General features: G+C 39.1%; 1 protein-coding gene and 2 long non-coding RNA genes across 3 annotated transcripts; 2 read left to right on the forward strand and 1 right to left on the reverse strand.

Moving 5' to 3' along the window:
• Window positions 1-882: 882 nt before the first annotated feature.
• Window positions 883-1,678, forward strand: LOC113028974 (uncharacterized). The gene is made up of 3 exons (XR_003273318.1): window positions 883-944; window positions 1,108-1,482; window positions 1,609-1,678. It is a non-coding gene; the product is annotated as an uncharacterized LOC113028974 (long non-coding RNA).
• Window positions 1,679-5,789: 4,111 nt separating this feature from the next.
• On the reverse strand, window positions 5,790-8,564 carry LOC113028981 (uncharacterized). Its single transcript, XR_003273321.1, has 3 exons — window positions 8,487-8,564; window positions 7,871-8,036; window positions 5,790-5,983 (listed from the first exon to the last, which is right to left on the reverse strand). It is a non-coding gene; the product is annotated as an uncharacterized LOC113028981 (long non-coding RNA).
• A 5,577-nt stretch (window positions 8,565-14,141) lies between these two features.
• Window positions 14,142-16,730, forward strand: LOC113028178 (sterile alpha motif domain-containing protein 3-like). Its single transcript, XM_026178240.1, has 7 exons — window positions 14,142-14,179; window positions 14,424-14,511; window positions 14,602-14,766; window positions 15,057-15,263; window positions 15,497-15,665; window positions 15,827-15,906; window positions 16,385-16,730. Exons 1-7 carry the CDS (start codon window positions 14,142-14,144, stop codon window positions 16,679-16,681), a joined length of 1,044 nt encoding a protein of 347 aa, XP_026034025.1. The 3' UTR covers window positions 16,682-16,730.
• The last annotated feature ends 299 nt before the right edge of the window (window positions 16,731-17,029 follow it).

Genomic DNA, 17,029 nt, shown 5'->3' on the forward strand with positions numbered 1-17,029 from the left:
TTTTCATAAAAGCTTCAAACAAACAGAGGTGACTGATCTCGGAAACGGTGTAATGTATTTAAAAATGGCTACAGCTACCGTCAGCATGCTTGCTAGGTAACAACTACACGTGTCTACTGCAGCATTAGCCATTTAATCCAACGATGATGGATTAAATCTATTACAAACGTTAAAGGACTTGTGTGCTGCAAAATACCCTCACATGGTGCGTAAAGCAGTTTTTGCGCTAAGAGTTCTGCTAGCTCTTTACAAACTGATGATGCTAACGTTAATTGCTAACATTAACCGGAGCGCCAAGACTGAAAATCATTTGAATTGCGTTAGTTATGTGTTTATGTCACTGAGTTCTGCAAAAATCTCTTTCCTCTTTAGCTTGAAAATGAGTGATTCAGAAGATCCCGAGCTGGAGGAAGAGCTTCAGGCTGCTGACGAACTCCTTCAAGATATGCAGGTAACATTTTTAGTGGAAACAGTTGTTAAAGAGGGAACATGCTTGTCTAATATTTTGTACGGAGTAAACGTTATGTTATTTGAATTTTTTTTAAAGTTTATGTCAAATTAAGTTGGTTAACTTAACATGTTTGATAATCTTTGCTTTAATCATAGACTGTATTTTAGGTGTTCCCTTTTTTCCTTGTTAATTGCGTAGAATGATGCACAGAGTGAACCTCAGCCAAGACCAGTGCGCTGGAAAAAACGTGACAGACAGGGAGCTTTTATTCCTCAAAGACCATCAACCAGTCGAAGTACTAGTTGCATGCCACGTGGTCAGTGTTCACACAACCATTGATTTTATCTCACAACTTATTTTCACCAAAGAATTTCAGTAAGTAAATATTCTTCATTCCCCCCCCCCCCCCCCCCCCCCCCCCCCGTGTCCAGAGAGCAGCATCAATGTCCACGTGAAGAACCTAGTTATGTTGCCAGTGTCAACCCAACAAAAGGTACTTTACCTTCTTGTATATATTGTGATTTCTGTTTACTTTTATATTTGTTGTTATAGTTGAGTTGTGCAGGGCTTTTGTGGAGTCCTAAGAAACATACTGCCTAGAGTGTTTTTCACTTTGTGGAAGAGTTTCTTCCTTTCTTTATTTTTTTTTCTTTTAGTGTATGGAACTGAGGTGCTTCGTCAGGAGCTCCTTCAGTTGTTGGAGGATGGAGAAGAGGACGCAGCCATGACTTGTGAGACGTCGTCTGAGTCAGCTGCTACTCACTGGGCGATCAGAAATATGGTGTCCTCGCAAAAGTGGAAAGAGGCCAGGCCTTGTCTTATAGACAATATGTTAGCTACTCTGGATCCACAGTCACACCGTGTGTGTCAGTGTGGCAAACAAGTAGTTGTGAGGTGTCTGGACTGCCTGCCTCTTCCATTCCTTTGTGCTGACTGTGATATTGCAGTTCACACACGCTTTGTCCTGCACAACAGAGAGGCAGTAACAGGAGGGTTTTTGCAGCCTTCATCAGAGTTTCACAAGCCAATAGGTACAGTTTTGAAGTCTTATGCATTTCTTGCTATGTATGAGTATGAGTGGGTGCTGTTATTGTATATTTATTGTGTATCAGTTAATTTCTAATTCTTTTTATATATATTGTGTGTTTTAATGTTAGTTCGGCTGTTGCCTGTGCAAAGGCCAGACCATGTGTGTGACTGCCCAGCAGGTAAGGTTGAGGTTTCACCCGACGCAATTGTGGCTCTTGTAACCATAAATGGTAAGTTGCCCTTTTGTCACACACTACATACACAATAGATGTGTTTGGAGGTTTTATTGCAAATTGTGCATTGCTATCTTGGTTTTAATTACCCTCGGCCCGCAGTATATGTGGGCACCTGTCAAAGGTCATTTGGATTTACCAGACCGATTTGAAAACAACATGAAAAAAATGAATGCTTTGAGCCATGACTGAATTTATCCTTATCCTTTCTAAAGGCCGTTATAACCTTGCACTGCCAGTGGTGAGCTGCACCAGCTGTGGCCTAATGTGGTCCCCCTCAGTTAAAGACATCCTGGGTAGTGGATATTGGCCTGGCACCTTAAATTTCTGCACCCTGTTTTCAATGGATGTCTTTCAGTCTTTCTATGACATTAAGAAGGCTGCACCAGGGATGTCACTCAAGGCATTTGTCAAAATGCTGGATGAACGAACAGCCCATTTTGGAAGGGTGAGTTTCTAAATTTGCTAAGTTTAAGGAAATTGTGCAAATCAATGTTTATGATGACTGTCCTTGAATATTCTGTTGTATGTCCTCTATGTAAAAGAATGGCCGAATATCAGCTGATGCCTTCAGTAAAAGTTTCTTGGAGTGGAGTGCTGTAAAGTTTGAGGTGGACAGGATGTGCAAGGAGCCATGCTTTAGCTGCCCTGCCTGCACTCCAGACATGCTTGCCGTCAGGAGAGCATCTGCCACTTCATCAGGAGCATGCCCAGGTGTTGTAGGGAGGTCATACAGGCATGTGGAGGCCACACAGACTAGTGAGCCTCATTTTGACATGTTTTGAGGACATTACATAAAACCAGATTAATGATTCTGTATTGCATTGATCAAGGAACCAACCCAATAGGAGCTAAAGGAATCCTCTTGACATTACTTCACTCAGTAAGTTTATACTATGTTTAATGTGCATTTTCTTCATCAGTTTAGAACATAACATGTTAGCGCTCCCTGGTCCTTTTTGGAGACAGATCCTGAGACAGCAGGCAGCTATGGAGAACTCGTGTCAGCTGTGGTAATTAAGGAATACTTTGATTTAATATTGATTTCATGACAACTATCCTCAGGCACATATTCCTGGATATATATAATGACATAAGTAAACTCCCATTTTAGAATCATTGCCTTCTTTGATCTGAGTTATTGCCTCAGACTTTGGCCCTGTGTCCCCAAAAGTATAGAAAATCCATGACACTGAGTAAGAGGCCTTTATCATGTTATAAGTGAGAGAGTTTGGTGTAACAGTGGTTGAACATGCCAAATCAATCCACAACATACTGCCATTCCCCAGCTGTAACCTGCATATGCATCAAACCAAAATCCAGTATCATAGCCACAAAAAAGACATAAAGATGAGGTTAATAGGGTTGTCTCATTTTGCCAGATAGCTTCATCCCAAAAAAGATAAACATTCTTCAAAAACAAAAGTTTGTGAATATTTGCTGTATTGCCAGGCCTAAACCAACCTGTTAAACTTATCAAATTATTGTCATAGATACGAACCTATTGATTGAACCAGAATAATCCATTGAAGCCTCCATCATCATCCACAATCACTGTTACTGTTCAGATTATTTTATCTCTGTTTTCCTCTAGAATGTTTTGAAAATCAGCATTTGATCAACAGACTTTTTAAAAGTTTATTTCGATCCTATTGTTTACGTGTGTAATTGCATTTTTATTGAAATTATGACAGGAAAACCCTCAATCAAATTGTATCTTTGATATCTATAATATTAACAATAATGTTACATATGTAATATGTACACAATAATATTGTGCAAACAAACAAGAAAAATAGCAAAAAAAGTCAATTTTTTTTAATACCCTGTATATAAAGACCACATATGACCACAACTCCAAATGTGCAATTGTCACTGCATCTAAACATGACATATTACAAAAAGGTAGAAACATATAATATACAATATGTTCTGAAGCTGGTACTGGTGCAGTTAACTTCACTTTAGGCTCCCATACACAGTAGGTGTTACTTACTATACGTGCAGTGCAGTATTACTTTACCTTGTAATATGTTATAATAAGCAAGTCACTTCTATATTTATGAGGATGTAGACAATAATGTTGGCTGATATGTAAAACTATGAGATGTCGAGTGCAGGGAAGATATTATTGATCGATCAGATTCATGAATGTGTTAGGTACTTAAGCCACAATTAGAGAGTGAAACAGAGACTGACACTGGTTGAAATGTATAGTAAATATTTTATTTTGAACTTTTATGCTGAACTACAAGCTGTGAACTGTGCGATCTCTGCGACCTGTGGTGCCTGGTTTACTGTGTGTAAAACTGCGCAGGTTCCCATGTGTCATCCCACACTTTGCCACTGTCAGGAGAAAAACATAACAAACAACAACGACAACCACACACAAAATAGGACAATTTAGGTTGTGACATATGACAATTTTTTAGGATGAAATATCTTCTATATTCATGTCATGCTTTATACACCTTCATTGTAATATAAATTAATCAAATCAAGTCAGAGAGTATTAATATATGTAGTAGATGTCAAGCAGGACCACAGCAGCAGCCACGATCCATTGGAACCTGCTGGATGAGAGAGCACAGAAACTCCAGGGAAGAAGTTTAGTTAGTAACATGCATGAACTGCATTACTGAGACATGTATGTTTACAGATGGTGGTGAGGGAGAGGGGGAGAGTTTTCAGTAAAAGGAGACGTGACTGCATCTTCAACCAATACTGAGCCTGCATAACCCTGAAAGAGACAGAGAGGGGGGGGGGGGGGGGGACACTAACCCCCAGCAGTCTGGTCCTATTACAGCATAACTAAGGGCTGAGCTGAACCAGCCCTAACTATAAGCTCTATAAAGAAGTAAAGTCTTATGCCTACTCTTAAAAGTGTTGACCATGTCCACCTCCAAAACTCATAATGGACTTTGGAGGTGGACAGCTATCAAGCTCCTCACAGAAGAGGAGCTCGATAGCTAAAAGCTCCCAATTTACTCTAGTCCAAATACATGAATTCAAATTGAGTTGATAACTATTTATCAACAATATGAATGTCTGTTCCCGTCCAACAAAGTTGTTACTACATACCATGTTGAGCAAGGCTTCCACTTGACTTTAACTTCTTCTTTTTCCTGAAAAACATGATATAAACAAACAATTAATTAAGAAAGACATGCAAGTTGCATACAAAAAGGAGCTTATAAACATTTGTGTACTATTGAATGGCTCAATATATTATACAATTAGTTTACAAAAACATAAGAACCACCTCAATGCTTGTACTGCCAGCATCGAGTGCATGTCAGCAAAGCAACACTGCTTACATTGTGGCTCACAAGCAAAACTAACTGAAGCAGATGTTACTGAATGGGAAGGAGCACCTCCACATCAATCACTCCTTCTGAGCACGATGTCAGGAGGACTTTAAAGAACGTAAACATCAGGAAGGCAGCACGACCAGGTCGTATCAGGTGGTCTGTTCTTATTTAATGTCCTATTTGGAGTGAAATCCTGACTCAGTGGCTGAATTAGTGTAGATTCATCAAATACAAAAGCTTATGGATATTCAGTCAAGCACAGTTCAAATCCGGGAAGTCCAAAGATGCAAACAAATCTGCACAACAGCAGGCTAAATTACTTACATTTAAAACTCTCCTGTCTACTATCTCTTCATATTTGAAAATCTTCTGTGTGCGGTGTTTTCGGCATTCTGAAAAATAACAAATGAAATATTTACATGAGTTCTGTAAAACTGGAAAAAATGCAAAAATTAAGAAAAAGAAATCTTAACAAACTTAACGAACCTGTCATGTGTTTCGTACATTTACAATACCATAACGTCTAACCTTTCCTTGTCCTTTTTTTGTTTGGGACATCCGAGGTGTACACCGTAGAAATTGAGGGAGATGCAGGATGTGGAGATGGAGAGGAGAATGCAGGAGAAGCAGAGATGAAGAGGAGGATGCAGGAGGAAGCAGAGATGGAGAGGAGGATGCAGGAGGAGGCAGAGACAGAGAGGAATATGCAGGAGGAAGCAGAGATGGAGAGGAGGATGCAGGAGGAAGCAGAGATGAAGAGGAGGATGCAGGAGGAAGCAGAGATGAAGAGGAGGATGCAGGAGGCTGACAGAGGGAAGATGTTGGTACAGGCTCTAAATGAAGAATAAATTCCTCGTTTAGAGCCTCTGGGTCTGGGACTGGTCCAGCATCGACACTGTCAGCAGAGGATGGTCCAGCTGCTGGTGTAGAACTTTTAGCAGGAGGTGAAGCTTGTAATTCTGAAAAATTTTAAATATTAAACATTCATTAACCCTTTAAGACCTACCATAGAACCAAGTTCGCCAGAGCTTATATTATATTTTTACATGCTGTGGAGCCATTTTTGGGAGCATTTCAAGTTGCTATACATCAATACAACCATTATAGCCCATATTTTAATAATATGTCTGCATTAAGTGCATAGTAATTACATAAATTGCAAAAAAGTGCAATAAACTACAAAAAAATTGAAAATCGTTTTTGTTTTTTTAACATATATTTCTAGTTAGAGAAATTTAAGAGGCTTATCCCTCAAAACTGTAAATACAAAAAAGTTACACAAACTAGTTTCCCACCACAGGAAATTTATTTTGAGTGTCTTCATAGTTTTATTTTTGAAATACACCAATTTTTATATACTGCAGGAAAAACGAAAATAAATATTATAGTGCAAATTTGCAAAATAACAGCATATGCATCAAAATAAACTATTTCCAGCAGTGCAATATGAGTCCTAAGCATCCCAGAAACGACACAGAAAGTCATAAACTCAAACATAACTTTTTAAAACACATAAGAAGTAAAACACAAGCTCATAAGGGCCCGATCGTAAAAAACTACATTTCCGCAAAATGACGTCACTTCCGGTTTCGGGCAGGTCATGCGGTCATGTGATAGTTCGCGCTGATGGACGTAGGAAGTGTTACAAACAGCTGATGGATCGGCGAAGCGTGTTTCTGGAATATCATGTTTTTGTTGCTGCAAGTGATTTTTATGCAGTTTTTGCAAAGCTATATGTGGAAGGAAACTGTGACCTAGGACAAGCTGATGGCATAAGATGTAAGTACAACTCCTCCAGTTTCATATGCAAAAAAAATTATTGTGCTAGCTTAAGTGGTTGCAGAGCTACCAGGATTTAAAAATAGTTACGCAAAACAGAGCGTGCCCGCTCCGATCGGCTGTAAAGGGTTAAAATGGGTTGAAAAAATGTACTGTACACATAAACACATAATAAGTAGTGATTTGCATGTTTTCAGTTAAGTTTTTACTAAAGATACAACTGGTAAATATTGGCATCAAATAAGTCATCTCGCACACTCACTGACCCAAATAATTCAGTACAAGTGCCCTCTAGGGTAGTGTGACATCTGTAGTGCTTTTCTACATTGTAGATTAAAAAATTAATGAGTGTGACTATAAATCCAGATAGATAATGACTTTTTCCTCGGATGACACTACTTTCCTGACTTTGTAGTGAATAACATTTGACACTTCAAGCTAGTACTGTGACTTAGGAGTTTTGTACAATGGTGATGCTAACTACCTCAGGGAGGTAATCAGGTAACCTCTTAAGAAGTATATAAGTTATTTAAGAATCTTGGTGTTCATATTGGTAACATTATATAACATTTGTTATACTAGAAAGTCTCGAAGAGAATTATCAGGTCTGGTTTTCGTGAAGATTTTTAAAATTACATTTGTATATACATGAGTGTGAAAGACCATACTATACACACACACATACAAAATTGTTCAGGTGGGTAACACCAGAGGTTCAGTATGGCTAGCTTTGGTGATGTGACCGACACATGGGGAGGTAATAAGGCAGATATAACACTATTTTCATGTTAGCAACAGGACATGTAGGGCAGCTGTCACCTCACAGCAAGAAGGTTACTGGTCTGAACCTTGGCTGAATAATAGAATAGAACAGAATAGAGTAGAGTAGAATAGAATAGCTGGTGACTGTTAACTATCCTCATCCTCACCATCTTGTTTGTCTCTATGTACCCCGTGATGATCTGCCTTCTTATCTAGGGTGTACCATGAGTATCACCCAAAGACAGCTAGGATAGGCTATCTGATAAGGACAGCTGGTTACAGATAATGGACAAAGCATATCTTACTTCTCAGAAGGTGTTCATAAAGCTTCCTCATCTTCATGAGGATGTCACGTGCAGCACCTTCCGCTGGTTCGATCTGAGTGATCACGTCCCCTACTATACGGCCCTTACGGTCAAACTGTCCAAGAAACAGAATTGGTTGGTAGCCCAGGGCATGTAGCTTTGAAACCTGCAAGAACAACAAAGAAAAACATGCAGCCAGTCTTTCATGTAAGCAAATTGATGTATAACAAACCTTTAAGTTTCACATCTTTGTTGTTTTATTGTTGTCGATAGTTAAAAAGTATTTATGGTGACCAAACCTGTAAATGTATGATAAAATCCATCTTGAAATGTTTTGTCTCTCAGTTAATAGCCGATTAAATTAAAAATCAGAAGTAGCTTGAATAAAAATAGTTTTTAACAAGTTTTTTCTAGTTGGATGTCTTTAGTGTGATGATGTTATTCTGATGTGAATAACTTTTTTATTTATGCTCTTTTATAAATTAATATTTTATGTGTATATACATGTCTTGTTAGTTTCTTACTTCATGATATACAAGAAAACATTGACAACTGTGATTAATAAAGAATTGTCTACCAGACCAACCACCTATTAGATCAGAACTTTTAAACTTACTGACAACTGGGCTGAATTAACCACCCTGCTCGCATTTCTGTTTTTTTTAACAGAGGCAGCCCAGTTACTGTTTTTAAACTGTTCCTGTTTTTTTTTCAATCCCTCCTTTACGTTCAGGCTGCCCAGGCATCCACTGCATGTCTTCCTGTTGCAGGTGTTTGGGGCCTGACAGGAAGGGCATGGTTTGGTTTTTGGCTTTGTCATTTCTGCAAATGAAAATGGAACATGTAGGGATTATTTCAGGTCTGTTTTGGTGAAACGATTACAAAAATAATTTATGACCAAAGAAATAACTTATATTACGAGGCAGTATTACACCATATTTAGAAAAAAAAATCAATTATGAGATTAAAGTCATTAATATTGAGTTAATTACGTGAATAGGGTTAAAAAAAAACCCTGAATTGATTACAGAAAAGATACATTGCTAAAATAGAGCAGTACTAACATTAGCTGGGTGGCCAAGCAAGTGTCTTACACATGAGAATACATCACAAAAAAAATTAAATAAACTTTTGCAGAAGTAGTTCTCTTGGTACACAGACTGCTCTGTGAAAACATTTCAAGTTTAATATCAGTTTAATATCACTGAAATTAATATTTCAGTGAACATGCAAATTACCCACAGTTTATCACAACTTACTTAGCTAGGATCTGCCTCGTGTCCACTCGAAAACTTCGCTGCAGGACCGTGAGTTGAAAGATACATTTACTACGACTCCCAAGATGCATTGCAGTAAAAACCATCCAATCGCCTTGCTTAAGATCTGTTGACGTGTCGCTAAAGGCGCGCTGTAGATAAATATTGCAATTTGTAAAAAAAAAATACTAAAATTTGCAATTTTTAATTACATAATTAAACACTGGGCCAGTTTAATTTCGTATTATCGCTGGTTATTATTTTAGAGTAAATAAAGGAATAACGGGTAGCACCAAGCTGTTGTTATCTTCATTTCCATAGCGATGGCGGTTGAGGATTATGGGTAGTGTGCAGTTATGGGATTAGTGCGTCTGCGTAAATTGGTCTGATTGGTTGGAGCCGAGCGCATCCAAAACTAACAAGAGTGGTGAATGAATCTATAAATGTGTTTTACGTGTGAAATGAAAATAATAAACCTAACAAAGGATTATGTACGTTAAATCTGCGCACTTTCAGATCGTGAATCAGTTTGGAAAACACTGTGTGATGGCCACAACATGAAGCGATTTTATTGTTGAATTATCAGTGATACTTTCACGTGTTTTTGTTGAGAAATGTTAACGATGTCATTAAAAGAAAGCATTAAATTAGGGAGAAAAACCCGTTCGCGGAGAGGGTCCCCGGTTCTCCAGTTAGATTGTGCTTCACGGCGTCATGTTTCGCCGTGACGGGGTTATTACTGGAGTAAATGGATGGCTGGAGCCTCTGCTCGAAGCGTCTCTGATCGCCGCGAGCGGGTTCATATTGGAATGAATTGACAACCCACAGCGTAACATAAAAACGTGGAAGGGTACCTTAGGCGTCAGCATGAGAAGTTAAGGGACGTGACAAATCGTCATTATTTTACGCGTCGGGAGTGAGAACGGGTTGTATGTTGGGGTCGGCTTCATCCTCTGTGGCCCCTCTGTGTTGGGGTGTGCCGCAGGGATCTTGGGCCACTTTTATTTTTGCTAAATCTTCTCCCTCTTGACGTGATTTTCCGAAAACACAAAGTGCCATTTCATTTATATTCTAATGACTGCCAGCCTTATTTACCTTTTAGTCATGTGGATACCCTCCCAATTTGACCTCTCCTTGACTGTCTTAGTGATGATAAGTCATGGATGGCTAAATTTTTTTTTTAAATTTTAACAATTGCAAAAGTGATTTTATTTGGCACAAATCGATTTTCCGACCCTCCAGATGTTGATTTCGCTGTTCTGACCCTTCATTTGAAAAATTTGATCACAACTCTTGGAGTAAAGATTGATTCTGCACTTACCTTTGATGACCACGTGAATGGGGTGGTAAAGCTGAGCTCCTCCGGCAGCAGCGCTGGCTCCACCGGCAGCGGCGCTGGCTTCTCCTGCTCGCTGAGCTGCAGCGGTGCTGGCTCCTCAGCTGGTGGCTCGGTGAGCTGCAGCGGTGCAGGCTCCTCAGCTGGTGGCTCGCTGAGCTGCTCCAGCTCCGGCTCCGGCTCGCTGAGCTGCTCCAGCTCCGGCTCGCTAAGCTGCTCCTCGGCTGGCAGCGCGAGCTCCTCCGGCTCGGGCCGAGCAGGTCCGGGTGGCGTTGTAGCAGGTGGCACTGCTACAGATGGTGAAGAAGTGAGCAGTGTGGAGATTGCTGAATGAGGCAACGCTAGCTACTGTTGGCTGCCTTACAGCAGCGTCGGCGGTGTCACCACCCACTGTAAACAAAGAAGCAGATGAGGTGAGAAATGAAAAAGTGTCCTTATTACTCACCACAGCCGGCTCTTGAGATGTCCGGGAAGTCGACTGCGGTGAGGAACGTGAGGCGCGAACGTCGTTTCCGGGTAGACGTCGGGGCCGGCGTGTCAGGCTGTGCATCCACCAGCTGACCGGGCTGGTGAGCAACCTGATTAGGAGAGTGGAGGTGGAGAGTTGAGAGCAGGAAGTCCTGGACTACTGAATTAAGGGAGTACACCAGCCAGGGGAATTTATCCCATTTACCACATCACCCTAATTTATCCCATTAAGTTTTACTTTCATGTGACACTAATAGCTAAAATATAACAAAGACCAAGCTCTTAGAGAGCACCTCACGTTTGTGGCGGGCTGTGAACTGTCCTCCCTTAAGTATTACCCCCTTTTTAAGTAGAATCCGAGTTTAAATCCACTTCTGACTTCCCTCACTGCTCACGGTAGAATCCAAACAGATATAATTAACTTTTTCTGGTAAAAGGTCCTACATTACTTTTGTCACTCTTTGGAAAATGCCTCTATAACGTTAACCTGTTTCCTCTTTAAAAATTGACTCCGGTTCTTTTAATCTCCTACACAACAAACTTTCTGAAACTGTGCGATTCTCTGTTCTTCTTTTGGGTGCCCCTTTCTTCTAGTTCCGTTCGGTCTGGTCCTTCCTGTATTCTTGCCAACCGCTCCGTGATTTTTGCTATGGTCCGGAAATCTCCTGTAAAGGATCAACAAAACACCTCTCCCTGCTATGCCTCCATAATTATGTTCATCAATTGTTCTCTTAATTATTTAAACTTGGTTCAACCTATCATGTTCTTGGGTCTATCATTTATACATATATATAATCTGCAATTTTATTCATTTGGGTAAGCTACACTATTAACAACCTTTGACACCCTTTTAATAAGCTCTCTTCTTCTCTTATCTGATCATCTCGAGCACATCTTGTACAAAACTGTTATTTTGCAGGCACACATACAGTTACAAGCTCAACCACATTTTGCCCTATACACTCTCAGAAATAGAGGTACGAGAGAAGAACATTTTTGTACCTATAGGTACATTTTTTTAAAATGTTCCCTTAAAAGTACAATACTGGTCTTTAAAAGTCCAGAAACGCCCCTTTAAAGGTACAATTTGAAATAAAGTACAAATCTGTACCATTTTGACCTGTACTGCAGTGACAGTGGCAGAATGTGGTAATGGGTCAGCATGGGAAAATCTGGATGGGCCTGGTTAATTGTAAAATTCATATGAGATGTGAGTGTGCTCATAAAAGCTACATGTTATAATCAAATCTGTTGGTCCTCTCCTCTCTACGTAAATTATCCTATGATGCAAAGAATATCTGTAACCTACCTTTGTGTAAGTTATGTTAAATTATATTAAAAAACACACACACACAATGACATGCAGGCACAACCAAATGATGTTAAAAAAAAACTGGTCCATTTCCATTTTATTAAGTTCCAGTTATAATTTTTTAATGTTTTAAATCTTTCAAAAACGTGAAATCATTTTACTGTTATGTTTGGCCATTTACTTTTTTGCTTTTACTACATCCTAGAATTGTTCATTAATTGTGATGTTTTTATGGAATTTGCAACATCAAGTTAAACCGAGGTTCTTTGGAAGTTAAAATGTCAAGCAGATTTTTATGTTACGGTGACTACATTTTGTAAGTTACAAATATAGTTCGCCAAGACAGCATAACGGTTTCTAAACAACTGCGCATTAATACCACAATGTTGTATTTTCATGTGTCAAGTTCGCAACGCGCATTAATCCCAAAGGCCGAAAAGGCAGCAGCGATGAGTGCTCCGCCTCCGCGCTGACTAGCGTTGACGCAGAAAATGACTCTCAGGGGGTTATCCACGGAGGAGCTCCTTAAAAGGTTGATGGAAGAAGGCATTGATGTGTCAGACGACGAGGCGCAAAGATTTAGAGGTAAGTCGGGTGTGATTTTGTGTTTTTATAAAAATTACAACGTGTAATTTTACAGTAGAGTTAGCAAAAGTCCGAAGAGCTAGATTTAACATGGGCGAAAGATAGCAGTTAGCTAAGTTTTAAACAAAGAAAGGTACAAATGTGGACTATTTAGACTGTTGGTGGAATGTTCAACGTCTGTCTGCCTGCGGTATTCGAGTGTTTTATCAATAAATAGTGACGAACCGTGTACAACAATGTAAAAAAAATCAATAATTTCTCAAAACATGCTAGTATGTAAATATAGCTATTAACAAAATCGTTTTCTAAGCAAAATTTATCGCATCTAACTTGTTTCCCGCTCAAAGGGATTTTAAACAATGGAAGGTACACATTTGTACCATTCCACCTACTTAGTCGGATTTTCGAATATGAGAGCTGTAAGGTCTGCGCAGGGACACTTACTTACATTTTTATATTACCAGTTAATTTATATTAACAATTAATCAAGAGAATTAATTGTAACTTCCTTTTGGGGAATATAGACAGATTCACAATGATAGCTTATTATCATTATTATTATTATTATTATTATTATTATTATTATTATTATGTATTGACCATAATGTCACTTTAAAACTAAATTTGAAAATGGTTTTATTTTTATTTCATACTGTACTTTATATTTCAGATAACGATTTAGATGGAGAGACGGTAGACTGTGGACTCACTGAGACCATGGTTGCATATCTTTTTGACAAGTCTTTCAAAAAGCAGCTGAAGTTCAGAGACTTCACAAACCGCTACAAGGAAGTCATCATCACTTTACAACCGGTCGACCCATTTGAAGGTACAGTTGAAGGTCCAGTGTCCCAAGCAAACCAGAGGTAGGTTGTGATAAATGTCTAAATTTGCATATGCATTTAAGTGCTTGCAAAATGGCTAGTTAATGCTGTTTTCCTACTGTATTGCAGTTCTATACCTTCTTGCCGTAGACTGCCTGCAGTTATTTCCATTCCAAAATTCCCACAAGATGTCCAGAGTCACTTGGATCTCAAAGAACCAGTCCAGAAAGAACAGAAGTACCGAAACAAAATAATTGGGAGTCTTTATGAAATGCTGTCACAGTACACAATGTAAGGGTTCCTTTCTGAATAATTACATTAATTTCTTAATATTAATATTGCTGTTGTAAGAGAGGCAGAGAACAAATGCTTAGCCCATCTGCCTCCCAATCTGGAGACCAGCGTTCGAGTCTGGTGTGACACACGGTTCCAATGAACTGGCAATAGTGGTAAAACCATACATCCTGTGTCTCCAGACCTTGTCTGGACTATGATAGCCAAAGTGTTCATTTTCGAATTTGCTCAAGAGTAAATTAATAATTCAGGACTGCAGTCAATTAATTAATGAAGTTTGGGAGAGGTGTGGCTGTTTGTCCACGCCCATTTTTAAAAAATTAAAATCAACTTTAGCTACATTGATTTGACATTGGTCTACAACATACTATTTACGGTAATAACAATATGATTAGAAGAATTGAAGAACAGAAAAGCCCCCAGGAAAGGATAAGAGTAATCAGTGTACTGTGGGTTGTTTTTCTTATGTTTGAAACAGGTACCCAACCCACTCAGACTACATCCAGGTCATCAAAGCCCTGATTGTGAAGTATCCTTTCTCAAGAGATGTACACGGAAATGGTTATGTGAGTACCTCTCCTTTTTTGTTTCTTTTATAGATTATATTAATATAAAGTAACCATAATTAACTACTTATATACATTTGAAACAACTAGGACACCTGGCACAGCCAACTCAAGAGAAAGTTCAAAGCAGAACGGGCTCCCCTAATCAGCAACGAAGAAGTGAACCGGGTTAAAGAAAAGTTTGGACGCACGCAGAAACATCGGACCACAGAGGAATCCAGCAGCTCCTGTCTGAAGAGACTGAAGCCCTCTCTCGTAAGTCCTCACACCCTCAGCCTCTAAGAGCTAAGGTAACATATGTAGTCTTATTATGTTCACTGTAAAGCTAAAAGTAAACATTAATTGAAAGAAACATGTTAACAGATAACATTAACATAGAAAAAGGAACTTCACAGTTGATTTAACAAAAGTCAGCTCAACTTGCAATTCCTATTCAACATTTTTGCATTTTTTTCAAAGCATTTGGTGTACAAATTACCGCATTTCGAGTAACATTAACTTATCAGAGTTTACTTATGATAATACTGATATCTGCTTTGACAAAGGATTCGTGCTTTGTGGGGGAAGATGCAGCCTCCGTTGATGCTCATATCAAGGTGCTAAATGATCAGCACAAGAAGCTACATCCTGACACAGCACTGGTGAAAGACCGCATGACAAAAACCTTTGCATGGAGACGTCGAGAGGTAGCTGAAGGAATGTGTACTGTGGACCTATTAAAGAGATATCCATTCCTGGGGACATCTGCAGGGGTAAGAATTGTTAAGATGATTGGGAAAACAGCTAATGATTTTTTTGTCTCTAAATCTGATTATTATTTTCTGTACTAACTGATTAATCAATCTGTTCATTATCTTTAGAATTTTTGTTCAAGGGTTAAAGCACTTTACATTTATCTCCAGTCTGTGTCTTTAAACATGTCAAAAGTTTAAATCCTCAATGTAAAATGTCATTCTTTTGTCTATTCTGCTCTTTTCATTTCCAGTTGTGTGATGAGGTTGATTTAATGCATCCCTGCCAAGACAACATCTGTCGCCGCTTTAGCGAAAACTTCACTGCTGTTCTTCAAAATGTTCTTCAAATGACCAAGGATTTGCCACTGAAGAAGGTCTACATGGAGGCAAGAGAGAATGCACTGGCTGAAGACATTACAGGTGCTAATTTGACCTCATACAAATAGTAAATTTTGTGACAATTCATTTGCTCTCTCTTCCAAAGATAATTGATGTACCATAGTGCCATGTCAAGAGCATGTTAATGGGAATTTGCATGCTATCAAAATCTAATGAAGTGTATTTGCATCTGTATGACCTAGGAATTGACTTCAAGGGGGCACTTCTCCTCTTGCCATCCATCTTCAAGGAGAAGATAGAAGATTTCATCATCCTTGGAGAGGTAAATGCATGATGCAATGCATAGCCTTTGGCCACAAGTTTCATTTTCTGTGTTTTGTTGGCATGGAGCTGAATTCAGCTGCGGTTCAGCATCACAGCTAAGCTAATGTAGGGGAAACACTGCTGTTAATCCACAGTGCTGCTGTGCTCTTGGGTTTTGTCTGGTGTTTATATAGATAGATAGACCTTTATTGTCCCCTTAGGGAAATTCTTCTTCACAGGTACTGTCACTGTCAGGGGTGATTGCTTTTGCCCTTGAATATTATGTCAAACTTTAGCAGCTTATCAAACACTACCACAACAGTCATTGGTCAAGAAGCTTTTTGTTTGGAGTAGGGGCCATGTTTACAGGTTATCAGAATAGACAGTTTTGTTTTGCAGCAAAAAAAAGAAGGTAATTTGAGGAATCTGTTGAAAATCCACTTGGCACATATTGCTTAAACATACTGTATACTAATGTTTTTCTTCCTCTTCTGCAGAATACTCCCATGAGTCCATACCCAACCATTCAAATGAAGGATAAGAGTTGGACAACTGCCCTCTCAAGACAGTGTCGCTGTGTTGTCACAGTTGAAGGAGTGGATGTTTGCTCATGCTGCTCGCTGGATGAGGCCTACATCTCAGCATTCTCCACCTTCTTTGTGTTCAACATGACCTACCCTGCATACTTCAAGAAAACACTTGTCTTTCTTCAGAACTGCATTGTCAACATAGGAGACCAGGGAGACAAACCCCTGCCAGTAAGTGTCACCAGGGTACTTAACCAACTCTATTAAATATGCCCCCACTCCACAAATGTTCAAAATGTTCAAAAAGGGCATTTACTCTGAGGAAGATGATTACACATGTTGGGTTAGTACACGCACATGAGCCTCATTTCGGCATCACTTGTGGAATAAATGACTGCCAGGCAGCTTTTTCCAAGTATCACTCTTTTCAACGCCATGTGTGATCCGTCAAAACATTGTGTTCAGGTGTTTAATGTCTTTATGTGATTGTTTACTTTTTTTAAATGAATGTATTTTTCTTGACATGTCCTATGGCAATATACGAATGTAATCAAGGATGTATTCCTGTGGTTGTTTAAATGCTTTGATGTGATTCTATTATTGAAAATAAATGGT

Source organism: Astatotilapia calliptera, chromosome 2, assembly GCF_900246225.1.
Source record: "Astatotilapia calliptera chromosome 2, fAstCal1.2, whole genome shotgun sequence".
Taxonomy (NCBI): domain Eukaryota; kingdom Metazoa; phylum Chordata; class Actinopteri; order Cichliformes; family Cichlidae; genus Astatotilapia; species Astatotilapia calliptera.

What these genes read in the sequence shown, in the direction of transcription:
- LOC113028178 (XM_026178240.1), top strand. Translation starts at nt 14,142, where the DNA reads ATGATAGCCAAAGTGTTCATTTTCGAATTTGCTCAAGA. An exon ending in ATGTACACGGAAATGGTTAT is followed by an intron (nt 14,512 to 14,601) that starts GTGAGTACCTCT and finishes TGAAACAACTAG; the next exon opens with GACACCTGGCACAGCCAACT. An exon ending in AGAGACTGAAGCCCTCTCTC is followed by an intron (nt 14,767 to 15,056) that starts GTAAGTCCTCAC and finishes GCTTTGACAAAG; the next exon opens with GATTCGTGCTTTGTGGGGGA.